The sequence below is a fragment of the Mustelus asterias genome, chromosome 11 (assembly GCF_964213995.1).
Source record: "Mustelus asterias chromosome 11, sMusAst1.hap1.1, whole genome shotgun sequence".
In the NCBI taxonomy this organism is placed as follows: domain Eukaryota; kingdom Metazoa; phylum Chordata; class Chondrichthyes; order Carcharhiniformes; family Triakidae; genus Mustelus; species Mustelus asterias.
Window position 1 is genome coordinate 18,569,357 of NC_135811.1, and position 17,310 is coordinate 18,586,666.

General features: G+C 43.8%; 1 protein-coding gene across 9 annotated transcripts in view; it reads right to left on the bottom strand.

Annotated features, from left to right (window-relative positions):
* Nucleotides 1-4,497: 4,497 nt before the first annotated feature.
* The window catches only part of dennd10 (DENN domain containing 10), a 32,983-nt gene continuing 20,170 nt past the window's right edge, over nucleotides 4,498-17,310 (bottom strand). For all 9 annotated transcript variants that reach the window (XM_078223234.1, XM_078223231.1, XM_078223238.1 and 6 more), the window contains 3 exons: nucleotides 9,513-9,607; nucleotides 6,669-6,884; nucleotides 4,498-6,066 (listed from right to left, as the gene is read on the bottom strand). In XM_078223234.1, coding sequence (XP_078079360.1) covers nucleotides 6,714-6,884; nucleotides 9,513-9,607 — 266 coding nt within the window. In that variant the 3' untranslated portion in view covers nucleotides 4,498-6,066; nucleotides 6,669-6,713. The remainder of the gene's footprint in view (nucleotides 6,067-6,668; nucleotides 6,885-9,512; nucleotides 9,608-17,310) is intronic.

Here is a 17,310-nt window from a genome sequence, read left to right on the forward strand (position 1 = left end):
ACCATGCTGCCCGTCTGAAGTAAAACCTCCTATCCTTCCAGGGACCATATCCCTCTATTCCCATCCTGTTCCTGTATTTGTTCAGACGCCCCTTAAAAGTCACTATCGTATCTGCTTTCACTACCTCCCCCGGCAGCGAGTAATGGTGTTATGGTGAGTTCTCACATACCTGATGCGCGTTATCACACACGAGGCTTGAGATGCTCAGGAAATAAAGGCTTTTATTTGCTGTAACAACGAAGCTACTAATTATATACACGATCCCAGACTGAGGGGTCCCAGACAGAGCAGAGACCTTTATACCTCTCCCAGGAGGCGGAGCCCGACTGGGATGTACCACAATAACTATAATACAAGGTGTAACAGCCCAACCCTAACCCCAACAGCAACAAGTAGAACAACCCATCCCTAACCCCAACAGCAACATATATACATACTTGTAGTACTGGCCAGACCCTGGCTCAGTACTATCTAGTGGGAACCAATGATGGTTCACCACATTACCTCTCCTGCCTCTCTCAACACTGACTGAAATCAGGTGGAGTGGTGTATTTCAATGGAGCAGGCAAGGAACTCGCACTCCCCAGTCTGACTATCTGTGTTTTTAAAATACAGACAGTAACTGACACAGACTTCCAGATATACTTGAAGCTTTGAAGATACCAACAGGCCTAATTTGACATTTTAACCTGAGATTGGAATCTGCGTTAGTGAGGGTGTCACCACCAGGCAACAAACCAGGCCAGAAGAGGCCCAGTAAATATCCTTCAAAAAAGACATGAGATTCTTTGTGGACTAAGAACAGCAGGGAAACTGGGTGCCTTCTTGTTTCCGGCTTCCTGGGTACTCCTTGGCGATATATTCTCACCACACAATTTAAACAGTAGCCCAGCCTACCAGCTGTTTTTGTAGAATAGAGTCATAGAATCCAGTGCAGAAGGAGGTCATTCAGCCTGCACCGACAGCAATCCCATTCAGGCCCTATGCCCATAACCCCACTTATTTACCCTGCGAATATCCTTGACACTAAGAGGCAATTGAACATGGCCAATCAACCTAACCCGCACATCTTTGGACTGTGGGAGCAAACCAGCGCACAAAGGGAAAACTTACACATAAATGGGGAGAACATGCAAGTTCCATAAAGACAGAAACTCAGCTAATGTTCTGGGGACCCGAGTTCGAATCCCGCCAGAGCAGATGGTGAAATTTGAATTCAATAAAAAAAATCTGGAATTAGGAATCTACTGTTGACCATGAAACCATTGTCGATTGTCGGAAAAAAAACATCTTGTTCGCTAATGTCCTTTAGAAGAGGAAATCTGCTGTCCTTACCTGGTCTGGCCTCCATGTGACTCCAGAGCCACAGCAGTGTGGTTGACTCTCAACTGCCCTGGGGCAACTAGGGATGGGCAATAAATACTGGCCAGCCAGCGAGACCCATTCCCACGAATGAATAAAAAAATTCACTCAAGGCTGGAATTCAATCCAGTTCCCTGGTGCTTTGAGGCAGCAATGTGCCACCATGCCGCCTGTTGATTGGGAAGTTGGGGCGCAACATGCTAATGAGACCTGGCCGTTAAAATCGGACAGGCCATCTGCCACATACTCGCTTTGCTGCCATCCCATCCCGAAGTTAAATTCATATCCCTGGTTTCCAAAAAGGAAGCCAATTATTTGTGACATGCAAGGTCCAGTGAATGTCAAGCAATCTGTTCCACGTGTCTCACCAAATGATTTTGAATTCGTTATCACTTCCTGCCAAAATGTAAACAATTCTCATTTTCAAGCATTTAATCCTTTGGTACCATAGATGCAATTTTCTATTTCACTGCTGCAATGCAGAGTGGATTCTTATTAACACTGCCAGCTCCAGCTGTGACAAACAGGAGAAGCGTCTCATTAAACCAATCAAACCTCTTGTCACAAAATGTGTCATGAATTATTAGTGTACATGTTTATTTCAACTTGCTGTGAAAAATCTTTGCAGAACCATCCACTGTGTTTTGCAAGTTGATCACAATCCATCTAAATGCCGTTAAGGGAGTGCAGCGAAAGTTTACCAGGCTGAATCCGGGGATGGCGGGACTGATGTATGAGGAGAGATTGAATTGGCTAGGATTGTTTTCACTGGAGTTCAGACAAATGAGAGGTGGATCTCATAGAGACTTATAAAATTCTAACAGGACTAAACAGAGTAGATGCAGGGAGGATATCCCCGATGGTGGGGGAGTCCAGAACCAGAGATCACAATCTGAGGATTCGGCGTAGGCCATTTAAGATGGAGGTGAGGAGACATTTCTTCACCCAACGAGTGGTTAGCCTGTGGAATTCATTACCACAGGAAGTAGTTGATGCCAAAACATTGAACGTATTCAGGAGGCAGCTAGATATAGCACTAGGGGCGAATGGGATCAAAGGTTATGGGGCGAAAGCAGGATTAGGCTATTGAGTTGGACGATCAGCCATGATCATAATGAATGGCGGAGCAGGCTGGAAGGGCCAAATGGCCTCCTCCTGCTCCTATCTTTTATGTTTCTATCTAAATTAATTATTTTTAGGGTACACATTTAATAAATATTGAATAATACTGATCAACTTTCAACATTTTTTCGTCAATGTGGTTAGACTGAACTTTTGCTTTTCTCATTTAAATTGTGAGATGTAAAGTCAGAGTTTATTGTGTTTATTAAAAACATAGTAAAGGCTAAAGAGTCATTACTCTAATCAGGCATTGCTTCCTTAAAAGCTACCTCTTTGACCAAGCTTTTGGTCATCTATGGAAACCTATAGAGGTTTATAAAATCATGAGGGGCATCGATAAGGTGAATAGTCAAGGTCTTTTCCCCAGGATGGGGGAGTCCAAAACTAGAGAGCATAGGTTTAAGGTGAGAAGGGAAAGATTTAAAAAGGACCTGAGGGTCAACTTCTTCACACAGAGGGTGGTGCGTATATGGAATGAGCTACCAGAGGAGGTGGTAGAGGCGGGTACAATTACAATATTTAAAAGATATTTGGACAAGTACTTGGATGGGAAAGGTTTAGAGGGATATGGGCCAAATGCAGGCAAATTGGACTAGTTCAGTTTAGGAAACCTGCTCGGCATGGACGAGTTGGGCCGAAGGGCCTATTTCCATGCTGTATATCTCTATGACTCTATCTGCCTGTTGCTTTATAATGTTCTGTGAAGTTCCTTTATACACTTTATTCCATTAAAGGTACTATACAAGTGCATGTTGTTGTAGCCAAATTTAACTTTAGTGATAGTATTTCAGTTTTTAAAATGAGTTGTCAAATAGGGCGGTGTTCTTTCATTTGGCTCTTTCATCTCCGTGGTCTGAATGTGGATTTATCCCAAACAAACAAAATGAAAGTCTATCTCTATTGGTGTCAGCCTTGGCTCAGTGGCAGCCTTCTTGTCCCCTGTTGTTAAGAGCTAGAACATAAATCAGAAGAGAAGTTTTTCGCAGATTCCTCTTGCATTGAATCTACTTTCATCGTGGACTTGACTCCAATCCTGAGAGAACGTTTTAAATAAATGCTCTCAAACCCCCAAAACTAATCAAACAATATTCCCCAATGCTTATCCATTCCCACGTCCTCAGTTTTCAATAGCGTCTTTATGCCAAAATGACACTAGGCCCCAGTGGTAAAGAAACTGCTCCACTGCAGAAACCAACACGTTTCAAGACAAATCAATTAACTTTATTCAATTCTGGAGTCCAAACTAGTATCAGTGTCAGGAACAATGTGTATCTTTAATTTATATTTGTGTGTTTAGAAAGATTTCAATTTCATTGAGTTTTTTTCTGATCTCAGTGCCAGGTCTGGAAGGCCTCCTCTCAAGATGGTCAGGTTTTCTGGATTTGTTTGGATAACATGCATTTTTAATAAGGTTTTACAACCTTTGAAGTGAAAAGAAGGGTTACAAAGGGGTTAATAGTTTAGTGATTTTGTGGGCGACGAGGTGGGGGAGGGTGGTGGAAGTAGAAAAACCCTTGCTGTTACCTAAAGTCGTTTGCAACTGGACCAGCCCATATTGGTCCTTGGTGTTAAGATAGTGGTGAATCTTCACTGGGTTTTCGTGTCTGTAAGGGTATACATACAAAGTAAGAGCAGAAGTAGGCCATTTTGCCCCTTGAGTTTAATCCACCATTCAATAAGATCATGGCTAATCTGTTTGTGTTGAGTTCCACATTCCCCAGTTACCCTCGATAATCTTTAATTTCCTTGCCCAACAAGAATGCATCTACCTTTGCCTTAAAATATTCAGTGGTCCTGCTTCACCCACCCTTTGAGTCACAGTGCCAATGTTGCACAGCCCTCTGAAAAGGAACAATGGAACTTTCAATCCTTTTCTGGCGCTTGCACTGAGATCTTTCTAACCTTTGTGTCTGGTATAATACAGTTCATTTTTCCTTGCTTAATAAATGTTTTATTCCTTATGTTAAAGGTTCATCAGTAAACTCCTGTGAATTTCTTCGGTAACTTTCTTAAAAAATAAATAAAATTAGGATCTACCAAGGCTAGTTTCACCCTGGGATCTGACATGTCCAGTAGTAACATAAGCTGGGATTGTAACTATCAGTTACAGCTATCATTGTAACGAGCCAATCTTTTCTAAATGATTAAAGTCAACTGAAGCGAGAAATTGGGTTTGTGGCGGGAGAGTGGTGTGGAGCAGCAATGGACCCAAAATTGTTCAGGACTCCCAACTTCAGAATGAAAGAAACTGAGCCACACTGGTAACTGCTCCACTGTTTTATTCCCAGGAGAATTAGTGTGGCACAGTGGCAAGCACTGCTGCCTCACAGTGCCAGAGACCCGGCTTCAATTTCAGCCTCGGGACACTGTCTATGTGGAGTTTTCACATTCTCCCCATGTCGGATTTGATTTCATTTATTATTGTCACATGTATTAGGATAGTGAAAAGTATTGTTTCTTGCACGCTATAGAGACAAAGCATACCATATGTAGGGAAGGAAAGGAGTGCAGAATGTAGTGTTACAGTCAAAGAAGAGTTAGAATAAAGTTTTAGAAGCACAGAATGAGAGTAAAAGATAGAATTAGAAGGTACGCTGGGCACAGCTTGCAAGAAGTCACCTCGCTCTGGTGCCATCTCCAGTCTGCGTGGGTTTCCTCCGGGTGCTCCGGTTTCCTCCCACAATCCAAAGATGTACAGGTTAGATGGATTGCCCATGCTAAATTGTCAGGGGAATTAGAGGGGTAAATACATGGGGTTACAGGGATAAGGTATGGGTGGGATGGTTGCCGGTGCAGGCTTGATGGGCTGAATGGCCACCTTATGCACTGTAGGGATTCTATGAGAATTTAATAATTCATTCACCCCAGAATTCATTAAACTTAAAGCAACATGATCATCAGTCTGAGACTGGGAGGGGTGTGGCCTGAGAGTGCATCACAAAATTAATTTTCTGGTCATGAGATTGGGTAGAAAATTTGCCATGGGGGTTCAGTGTAGAGAAAGGGAGGTTTTCTGGAATATGATTGGTGATTAACCAGTAGGAAGTGACCAATTAGGAAAAAAGAAAGAAATCATCAGAATGAAAGCTGCTCGTAATACAACAATGTTTCAATATAAGCGTAAAACTTTATAAGTTTAAAAAAAAATTCTTTCCCAGGGTATAAGCATCATCAGTAAGGCCAGCATTTATTATAAAAGTAAAATACTGCAGACGCTGGAAATCTGAAATAAAAACAGAAAACGCTGGAAAAACTCAGCAGGTCTGGCAGCATCAGTGGAAAGAAGTTAATGTTTCGAGTCCACTATGACTCTTCTTCGAAACCAACTTTATTATCCTGGTTACGCTCGAGACAGGATGGTAATGAGCCACCCTCATGAAATGCTGAGGTCCAAGTGTTACAGGTATTCCCATAGGGCAATTAAGGAGTTCCAGGAATTTGACAGAGCGGTGATGGAGGACAGTGACACATATCCAATTCAGGCTGCTGTCTGGCTTGGAAGGGTACTTGGAGATGATGGCGTTCTCATATATTGGCTGCCCTTGTTCTTCGAGATGGTGGAGATCATGGTTTCAGAAAGTGCTGTTGGAAAACAATCGGCAGATAAATCAACAGGTAATATAGGTCGGAAAAAGAATATTGTTCAAAAACATTGGTCTGAATTCAACAGTCACAACAATAGGACCTTGTCGTCAGTAAGGCCCTCCTTTGGACATAGGGGGCAGAATTTTACCGGCATGTCTGCCTGGGATTCGTATGATTCCGCCCGAGGCCAATGGAGAACGCCGTTCTCCGAGCCTCGCCTGCCCCCGGAATCGGGGCGGACGTGTCGGTAAAATTCCGGCCAGGGTGTTCCTGGGGTGGAATATTAAATTCCACACATCATTTCCGGACAAATTAATTTTTACTAAGTTCAAAATCGTGAAACTTTGACTGGAAGAGAGATTTAGATTTCCAAATATTTGAACTTGCATGCGTGTTCCCCAATTCAAAATTTCACGTGATCCTTTCACATACAAGTGTGAATGCACACTTTGATTTAACTAATGGGTGAACTGGCAATTCCAGTTGTATTACTGTGAAGACAGGAAGTAACATGATGCGTGCAGGTTGAAATGCTAACTCTTGTTTCATTTACGTAAAGTAGTTATTAAGCTGGATATTGTTTGTTTCTGAGAAATCACCTTGGTCCACTATAGTAAAAGGTAGCACAATGTAAACAGCAACAGTCAGATCTGAAGCATTTTCTCAGCAGCTGCTAAATGATACAAGAAATTCTCAGTTGCTGGTGGGAAGCGGTGCTCCTTCAGAATCTCCCGAGTGATTTTGGGCTTTCCTCCTCCATCCGTTGCCAGCGAGGCTAAATTGGCCAAAATTTCTTTTGTTTTCTGTGAAATGTCCTAAAAATGAGCAATCAAAATGGAGGTCAGCACCAAGAGCAACAAAACCGGAATTTATTATTTTAACCTTTTAGTTCAAATCTTTACCCTTTGCTTCCCGATGGCTCTGGAAATAGATTGCACAAGATGTACAAACCAGGAAGGTCTGGAGGTTAATCCCCAATCAGTACTGAAGTAACTGGGACTATGGTCAATGTGCTACAATTAGCCTCAGTGCCCTGAACAGTGGAAAGTCAGTATGGGCTCCTGCTTAGGACATCAAGATCAGCAACCATCCCTGGCGAGTGTACATACGGGGACTTGGGTGAAGACAAAGTTAGCATTGGCTGTGACGCCAACCATGCCTTAAAGGCCCAGCAACACAGACCATGAAGGTTCATGCATGAATGCAATATGAGTAAGGCACAAAGATAAAAGTACCCTTGCATAAGATTCAACACTTTTAGGAGGGGAAGGGAGGAAAGGAATCGTAAGCAAGTAATGGGAGCTGCAACCTGAAACAAACTCATTGCTTTTAACACAGGTGTCCATGCTCTGGGTAGTGCAATGGGTCCACACATTGTTTTTTCCCCTGCAGGACTGGAATTAGAATCCAATTTAAAGGATTCAATGGAATGGGAGTGAAGTAGTCTTAACCTAATTCCCAATGCATTTGAAGCCTTCACACAGAATTTGTCACTCTGAAAAATCATTAAATAATCCACTGCGATATGGATATTCCATTGGTTCAAGTCTCTTAATTCTAAATGAAAAGCTTCAGATTCTTTTATGAGGCTCTATTTGCCTCCAGTAGGAAACAACTTGGGAAGAATCCATTCTGGAGTCAGTTAGCTCAGTTGGCTAGACGGCTGGTTACAGAGTGATGTCAACTGTGTGGATTCAATTCCCGTACATACTGAGGTTATTCATGAAGGCTCCATTATCTCAATCTTGCTGGTGATCCTCAGGTTAAAATCACCACCTGTCAGCTCACCCCTTTGGGAGCTATGGTCATCTGGGACTATGGAAACTTTACCTATTTTATCTTTATATTGTGCTGGTTCTCTCATATCTAATTGCAAACTAACTATTCTCAAATAAAATAAAATGGTACGTGTGTTAGCTCCATTTGTCATCCAATACTAGTTGCCCTGAGAGAATGCTATACAGTATTACAAATATGAAGTTTGTAAGATGGTTATCTTTTGAGACTGTGGAGTCATGTGACCTGTTCTGAATTCCACCCGACAACAAACTTGGATGGCTTGGTGGTTAAAGGAAGGCCCATGATGTCTTACTGGGAAAAAGCTGCAAGTTATTCACACCTGTAAACAATGACCAATGCAAGTCACAGGGAGGTGTTAGGAATGTCAAGTTTTGTAAATGGTAATACTTTAAACTGTCTATTTAATTGCAAAATAGAAGAGTGTTGGGGTTCAATAGGAATAACTAAGTAGCATTACTACCTGAATACAAGGTCCATATGAATCACTTTGGCGTGAATTTGGCTTTGAGAAGGGAAGAGTCCATACCACCATTGTAATACCAGGTTTCAGGTTAGATATCGCTAAAACTGACAGACAGATCAGTCTGCCATAATTTGAGAAAGAGAGCAGAGAGATAGAGGCAGTCAGTGCTGCACCTGAAGCAGAGAAAATCCTGGCCCTGTTGGTCAGCATGCAAAAAGCAGGTGGGATCTCAAGCTTAGACTGAAGAGACCAAGTTCATGAACATTTGAAGGAGACTGTAAATTTGCCTTGCTTGGCTAGAGAGAAGAAACTCTAATTTGTCTTTCACCATGAAACTCAGTTCTGGGGTTAGCATCCTGCTGGGAAAGAGAAAAAAGGTTGCAAGTAATCAAGAGCTGAGAATAGCTTTGTACAGACTCCTGAAGAATTAAGTGTCCACTTAAGGGACAGAGTAAAGTATAACCATGGAGGGGAAGTTTCTGTCATTTCAAAATTAAATGGGGATCGTTTCCATAGTTTAGAGCCTAAGTTGTCCACTGAATAATGTTTTGATAATGTTGCCTTTAGTTTGTTTATACAGTAAAAGTCTTAAAATTTTAAATTTTGCCACATGATTAGGCACTGGAAGTTTAAGTGTCTTTCTAAAGGTATTGGTGTCTATGGGGATCATAATAGGAGGACATTTTGTGTCACATGTAAAACAGACCGGGTAGAAGTGGCGAGTTTACTTGATTTAACTTTGTTAGTAAAGCAGTTGGGTTTTGATAATAATCAGACAGCCTTCATGGTTATGGCTTTCTGTTGGCAAATGTATTGAATTCATTGCAACACAACAACTTGACTCGGTAAAATTTGAAATTGAAATTAAGCTTCAGATTGCTAATCCAATGTCATAACCATTTACTCAATCCCTCTTTTGAAAGATCTTTTCTCCTTATCACCCATGAAAACTTTGAGATTGGGAACTCGTGGGTTTTTGTTTTTCCACTCACCCTCTAATGTATGCAGAAAAGAGGGTAAGGTTTGTGAACCACAGGGGAAAAAAAAACTTCTCACGGGCAGGTAATTCTGTATAAAAGGCTTAAAAAAATAAAATGAACCAACTAACTGTGAGTGAATGGAACAGACACTATGTATTCTCCAAACTTCTGCAGACAAAGACATAATAGAAAATAATTACCTTAATCACTTGACCATCTGATTTCTCTGCATCACCGGCTGACTGAACAATGAGTTGTCCAATATCCTTGTGTAGTTTACCCATCGTCATTGTTTCTATAAGAGAGAGAGTTAAACAGTTCCACCTATGTCATTAAAGAGTAATAATAAAATCAGTACTAATTTCATCCTGTGTTAACAGATCTCCCTGATGTGTTGTGAAAATTGATGTTTTTTAAAATATTTTTGGGGAAATAATTTTATGACACTAGGATAAGGGTAATAGAGACAGCCTGCCTGTGGGAGCTGAGGCATGAAAAGGAACTGAACATGCTAAATGCATGCATTCATAATGATAGTATGGTCAAGTGGTGTTAGACATAAATAGGCCAGGTTTAGAAATTTGCATTAGGAGATGCATTAGGGATCTTTTTTAGCATGTGATGATGCTGTGTCTTTAAGAAATGTATTTTTTCTCATTTTTCTTGTGAGGGCTATGTTTAATATTCAGCTCTGTTTTATACAGCAGCAATTAGTCTGTAAACCAGGCAGCTCACATGCTGAGAATGCAGGCTAAGGATTCATTTTAGCCAGGGATGTGTTTTTTAAAATCTGTGTTAATGCAGTTTTGTTTATTTTGTTTTTCCCCTGGGGTCTCAGAGTAGGGTTTTGATTAGGTTGGTTGACAGAGACAGTCATGTGCTTAATGGGAGGAGCTAAGCTTGCAGGGAAAAGCGTGCGGTTATTGCTGGATTCTGAAAGAAGCAAGAAGTGCCTCTCTCTCTGAAGGTCACTATTTGAGACCTGAGGAGGAATGAGTCTCTCTCTCTCTCTCTCTCTCTCTCACTCACCAGAGGTATTCTGGAGGCTCGAAGACTGGCAGTCCAAGTCTAATCATGTAAGCCTGTATTTTGCTAATTGATTTTGAAGAGGCATTTAGGTCCATAAGAGGAATATTGCTTGAAGTGGAACTAATGGAGATAGCAGTTAAGAATTATATCTTGTCATGTTTAAGTATTTCAATTGGTAAAAGTTAAGCTAATTCTTTTGTTATAGTTAAACTGTATTGTTAAAATAAAGTTTGTTTTGATAAAAGCTTCTTAGTGTGTCAATAGAATCACACCTGGAGTGAAACATCTTATCCTCACATTAATGCCAAAATAGAAATAACTGTTGAGGCTAGTCAGGCTTCATAACATACTTTGGGGTTTCTGTTCTGGTACCCTAACAAGTGGTTAATTTTTAAAATTCATTCATGAGATGTGGGCATTGCTGGCAAGGCCGGTTTTTTATTCCCATCCTTAATTGCCCTTAGACTGAAGGGCAGTTAAGAGTCAACCACATTGCTGTGGATTTGGAAACACATTGAGGCCAAACCAGGTAAAGAAAGCAGATTCTTCCACTAAAGGACATTAGTGAACCAGCTAGGTTTAGTCAACATTAGACTCTTAATTCCAGATTTTTGTTGACTGCAAATTCCACCATCTGCCATGGTGGGATTTGAACCCGGGTCCTTGGACCATTATCCTGGGTCTCTGGATTACTGATCAAAGTGGAGTAAGTAACTTCTACAACTTACAAAGGTTTCATGAGTAAACATGGGAAAGTTATTAAATTTTATTTGAGCTGAAAGTTGGGGCCATGGGAAACAAGAAAGATTTTTATATTTTGAAAAGGTTGAGTTCAAAGAAGTGCTGAAGACAATGGAATTCTGGATGAAAGGGAAAAAGGATATTTAAGGAGAGATGTTGAGTTGATTAGGTATTGACTGATTGATGATTCTGAAAGAAGCAAGAAGTGCCTCTCTCTCTCTCTCTGAAGGTCACTGTTTGAGACCTGAGGAGAAATAAGTCTCTCTCTTAGAAACAGCTCTGGGCCAGGAAAAAGTGCAGTTTGGAAGCAACCATGCAGTACAAAGAACAAAGAACAAAGAACAATACAGCACAGGAATAGGCCCTTCGGCCCTCCAAGCCCGCGCCGCTCCCCGGTCCAGGATTGAATCCTGAATCCAGGATCCCCGCCCAATTTTCCAGCCTATCTACATACCAATATCCTATCCACCGAGCTGTCCCCCACAGCTACGATGCTTTGTTCATTACAACCTATTAACTCACCCCCACCCCCCCATTCCAGACCATGTGATCTCCAGGGAGAGGCGAAAACCCAGAGTGAAAAACCCCAGGGCCAATATGGGGAAAAAAAAATCTGGGAAATTCCTCTCCGACCCCCTGAGGCGATCGAAACGAGTCCAGGAGATCACAATGGCCTTGATCGGAAAATGCTTCCCAACCCTAGTCATTTCCACTTCCACGAGAAACAAGGAACAATTAGCCCGCGCCGCTCCCTGGTCCAAACTAGACCACTCTTTTGTATCCCTCCATTCCCACTCCGTTCATATAGCTGTCTAGATAAGTCTTAAACGTTCCCAGTGTGTCCGCCTCCACCACCTTGCCCGGCAACACATTCCAGGCCCCCACGACCCTCTGTGTGAAATATGTCCTTCTGATATCTGTGTTAAACCTCCCCCCCTTCACCTTGAACCTATGACCCCTCGTGAACGTCACCACCGACCCGGGGAAAAGCTTCCCACCGTTCACCCTATCTATGCCTTTCATAATTTTATACACCTCTATTAAGTCTCCCCTCATCCTCCGTCTTTCCAAGGAGAACAACCCCAGTTTCCCCAATCTCTCCTCATAACCAAGCCCCTCCATACCAGGCAACATCCTGGTAAACCTCCTCTGTACTCTCTCCAAAGCCTCCACGTCCTTCTGGTAATGTGGCGACCAGAACTGGACGCAGTATTCCAAATGCGGCCGAACCAACGTTCTATACATCTGCAACATCAGACCCCAACTTTTATACTCTATGCCCCGTCCTATAAAGGCAAGCATGCCATATGCCTTCTTCACCACCTTCTCCACCTGTGACGTCACCTTCAAAGATCTGTGGACTTGCACACCCAGGTCCCTCTGCGTCTCTACACCCTTTATGGTTCTTCCATTTATCGTGTAGCTCCTCCTTACATTATTCCCACCAAAATGCATCACTTCGCATTTATCAGGATTGAACTCCATCTGCCATTTCCTTGCCCAAATTTCCAGCCTATCTATATCCTTCTGTAGCCTCTGACAATGTTCCTCACTATCTGCAAGTCCTGCCAGTTTTGTGTCGTCCGCAAACTTACTGATCACCCCAGTTACTCCTTCTTCCAGATCATTTATATAAATCACAAACAGCAGAGGTCCCAATACAGAGCCCTGCGGTACACCACTAGTCACAGGCCTCCAGCCGGAAAAAGACCCTTCCACTACCACCCTCTGTCTTCTATGACCAAGCCAGTTCTCCACCCATCTAGCCACCTCCCCCTTTATCCCATGGGATCCAACCTTTTTCACTAGCCTACCATGAGGGACTTTGTCAAACGCTTTACTAAAGTCCATATAGACAACATCCACGGCCCTTCCTTCGTCAACCATTTTGGTCACTTCTTCAAAAAACACCACCAGGTTAGTGAGGCATGACCTCCCTCTCACAAAACCATGTTGACTATCGTTAATGAGTTTATTCCTTTCTAAATGCGCATACATCCTATCTTTAAGAATCTTCTCCAACAACTTCCCCACCACCGACATCAAGCTCACCGGCCTATAATTACCCGGGTTATCCTTCCTACCCTTCTTAAATAACGGGACCACATTGGCTATCCTCCAATCCTCTGGGACCTCACCTGTGTCCAGTGACGAGACAAAGATTTGCGTCAGAGGCCCAACGATTTCACCTCTCGTCTCCCTGAGCAGCCTTGGATAGATTCCATCAGGCCCTGGGGATTTGTCAGTCTTTATATTCTCTAACAAACCTAACACTTCCTCCTTTGTAATGGAGATTTTCTCCAACGGTTCAACACTCCCCTCCGAGACACTCCCAGTCAACACATCCCTCTCCTTTGTGAATACCGACGCAAAGTATTCATTTAGGATCTCCCCTACCTCTTTGGGCTCCAAGCATAATTCCCCACTTTTGTCCCTGAGAGGTCCGATTTTTTCCCTAACAACCCTTTTGTTCCTAACGTATGAATAAAATGCCTTGGGATTCTCCTTAATCCTGTCTGCCAAGAACATTTCGTGACCCCTTTTTGCTCTTCTAATTCCCCGTTTGAGTATTTTCCTACTTTCATTGTACTCCTCCAGAGCTCCCTCCGTTTTTAGCTGATTGGACCTAACATACGCCTCTCTTTTCCTTTTGACCAGTCCCTCAATTTCCCTGGTTATCCACGGTTCCCTAATCCTACCCTTCCTATCCTTCTTTTTTACAGGCACATGCTTGTCCTGTAGCCCTAACAACCGTTCCTTAAAAGACTGCCACATACCAGATGTGGATTTACCCTCAAACAGCCTCTCCCAATCAAGAGCTGCCAATTTCTGCCTGATCCCAATAAAGTTAGCCTTCCCCCAATCCAACACCTTACCCTTGGGACACCACTCATCCTTTTCCATCACTATCCTAAAGCTAACAGAATTGTGGTCACTATTTGCCACATGTTCCCCAACCAAAACTTTGAAGACCTGACCGGGCTCATTCCCCAGTACCAGGTCCAGTATAGCCCCCTCTCTAGTTGGGTTGTCCACATATTGTTCCAACGAACCCTCCTGTACACATTTTACAAATTCCTCCCCATCCAGAGTCCCTGCCCTCAGCGATTTCCAGTCTATACCAGGGAAATTGAAGTCTCCCACTACAACAACCCTATATTTCCTGCACCTATCCAGTATCTCCTGACATATCCATTCTTCCACTTCCCTTGGGCTGTTGGGGGGCCTGTAGTACACCCCCAACATAGTGACTGCGCCTTTCCTGTTTCTAAGCTCCACCCAGAGTGACTCGCTACACGACTCCTCCGAATTGTCCTCCCTCTGCACCGCTGTAATATGCTCTCCAACCAATACCGCTACTCCCCCACCTCTTTTGGCCCCTCCTCTGTCTCGCCTAAAACACTTGTACCCTGGAATATTCAGCTGCCAGTCCTGTCCCTCTTTCAACCAAGTCTCTGTCACCGCAACCACATCCAAATTCCTCGTGCGCATTAAGGCCCCAAGTTCGTCTGTTTTACCTGCTACGCTCCTTGCATTGAAGTATAAGCACTCCAGACCCCCAGGCTCAGTGAGGTCGTCCTCCCCCAGAGTGCTCTTCTTCTTTGCCAGCCTTGTCCCAGCCCCAAGCTCGTCCCCAGCCACCACACTTATAGACCTAATAGTTTGATCCCCACCCCCCTGCCATACTAGTTTAAACCCCCCCGAACTGCATTAGCAAAGCTCCCAGCCAGGATATTTGTGCCCTTCCAACTTAGTTGTGACCCCTCCCTCTTGTACAGGTGCCATCCTCTCCTGAAAACCTCCCATTGGTCTATGAAAATAAAGCCCTCCCTCCTGGACCAGTCCTTTAGCCAGGCATTCATTTGAACCAACTCCCTATTCTTAGCCTCACTGGCACGAGGCATTGGGAGCAGCCCAGAGATGGCCACCCTAGTGACCCTACTTTTTAGTCTATTTCCCAACTCCCTGAATTGCTCTCTTAGGACCCCCCTACTCTTCCTATCTACGTCATTTCCACCAATGTGTATAATGACATCCGTTTCTTTATCTTCCCCTTTTAAAATGCCTCCTATCCGCTCGGAGACATCCGTGACCCCAGCACCAGGTAGGCAGACTACCATCCTGGAGTCCCGTTCGCCCCCACAGAATCGCCTGTCTGTGCCTCTAACTGACGCATCCCCCACCACTATCGCTCTCCTAACCCCTCTCTTCCCTTTCCGGGCCACAGAGCCTGACTGTGTGCCAGTGACCTGGTCACTGTGTCTTACCCCTGGAGAGGCACACTCCTCCACACTATCTAAAACAATGTACCTGTTTTGGAGTGGGACAACCACAGGTGACCCCTCTTCTAACTGTCCACTCCCCTCCCCTCTCACACCTGTCACCAAGCCCTTCCTATTTTGAGACACCTCTGGAGTCCTCCCTTGTACTTTACCCTTCTGCCCTTTACTCCTCCTAACTGTGACCCACGTGTCATTCTCCCGATGCCCTGGTGTAACTAGTTGCCTATAACTGCTGTCAATTTTTCTCCCATTTTCCCTGACTAGGCTAAGGTCAGCGATCTGCAGCTCCAGTTCCCTAACACGGTCCCTTAAGAGCTGCAGTTCCACGCACCTGGCACATATGTGAACCTCCGGGAAGCTAGGTGTTTGCAGGAACTCCCACATCCCACATCGGAAGCACTGAACTGGCCGATCACTCATACCTGCCATTATCCTTTACAGGGTTGGGTAAAAAATAACTAGCCTTGCCTCGCCCTTTCAGCCCAAGCCCTGTGAGCCAAAGCCCTTATAGTTCACACTCTGCTTCCCCACTCACTCCACTGCCCGCTCCCGACGCTGCCCGCTGTATAGTGCAGACGGCTTTTTATGCTCCCGGCGAACCCCCCAAGTAACTGCCTTTTATACTAAGACTCAACCTCCCAGAATCCCCTTCAGCTGACCTCACTTCCTCAATTCAAAACCCTGAAAAAAGCCCGCGAAATATACTAGGAATACCCTTAAATGAATAAATGAATAATTAAATCAGAAAAGTAAAGCCAGAAAAGTCTGGGGTGGCAAAAAAAACAAGTCTGGTTTCAGAAGGTTTCTTAGATTTCCACAGCAGAGTGGAAGAAGGCTTAAGTTTTCTTTTCTTCTTGTAAATAAACCTTTTACTTTTAATTTTTTGAAAACCCAAAAATATCACAGGACTTCTTGCTGCCAGGATCACTATGTTTTCTTCTTGTTTACAGAATACAAAAAAAGGCTATGGCCTGTAGGCCAAATTTCCCTCTAGGATTTGGTTTGCTCAGCGACTAACATCACAGTGAGTCAGACAATGTATTACAATTGGCCAATAAAATGTGACAGGAAATGTTGCAGGATGTTAATGTCGCACAAGAAAAGAATGCTATACATAAAAATTTTAATACATTGGTTAGAAATGGGTATAAAATCATAATTCTCTGAACATAAAACCTATTGATGGCATTGAACACATGAACCAAAACTGAACAATATTCTATTAACAATAATGAGATTATGTTAATGTTCTGTTGAAAATAATGCGAGACCAGTATGCTTCTTGCATGGAATTCTTAATCAACAGCCTCAAATTGCTCTAAACACGACCAGCACCAGTGACAGATCTGCAGCTACCATAACATCTGCTGCCTGATCAGAGACCAACATCTCCCCAATACTGGTCACACCATTGGGAACAATGACCCCTGCTGATACTATACCCAGAGCTTGAGGAGGTAAGCTGTGCTAAATCCAGCCCAGCAGCTGAATCTGGGATCTCCACAGCTGTCTTGCTGGAAGGCCCCATAGAGGGGCATGGGAGCCAGGGTTTGTGAGGCCATAGCGGAACCTGGTGGAGTAACAACTTTGAGAGGCCCATAAATGAAGAGGTCTCCTGAAAGTGGAGCCCTCCCCCTGCTCACCACCAGCTCGCACAGGAAACCCTGCAAGGCTGGGAGCTTGGCGTGGGCTTCTCCCGCCAACACTTAAATCCCAATGACTGTGGGATCTCTTAAGTGGCCTTAAATCGCGGCACTTTAGGGCCTCAACTGGCCCAGTGGTGAGCGGGCTCTCCGACAGCATTCCCACCACCAGCCCCCGCACCACCACTGCTGGTAAAGCTGCGGCAGGGGCAGGGATGGTGAGGTAGGTGGCAGCAGGAAGCCTGCTGGATTTTACATTTCCTCTGCCATCAAACGCACTGGATAGGGAGCATACAATCCAG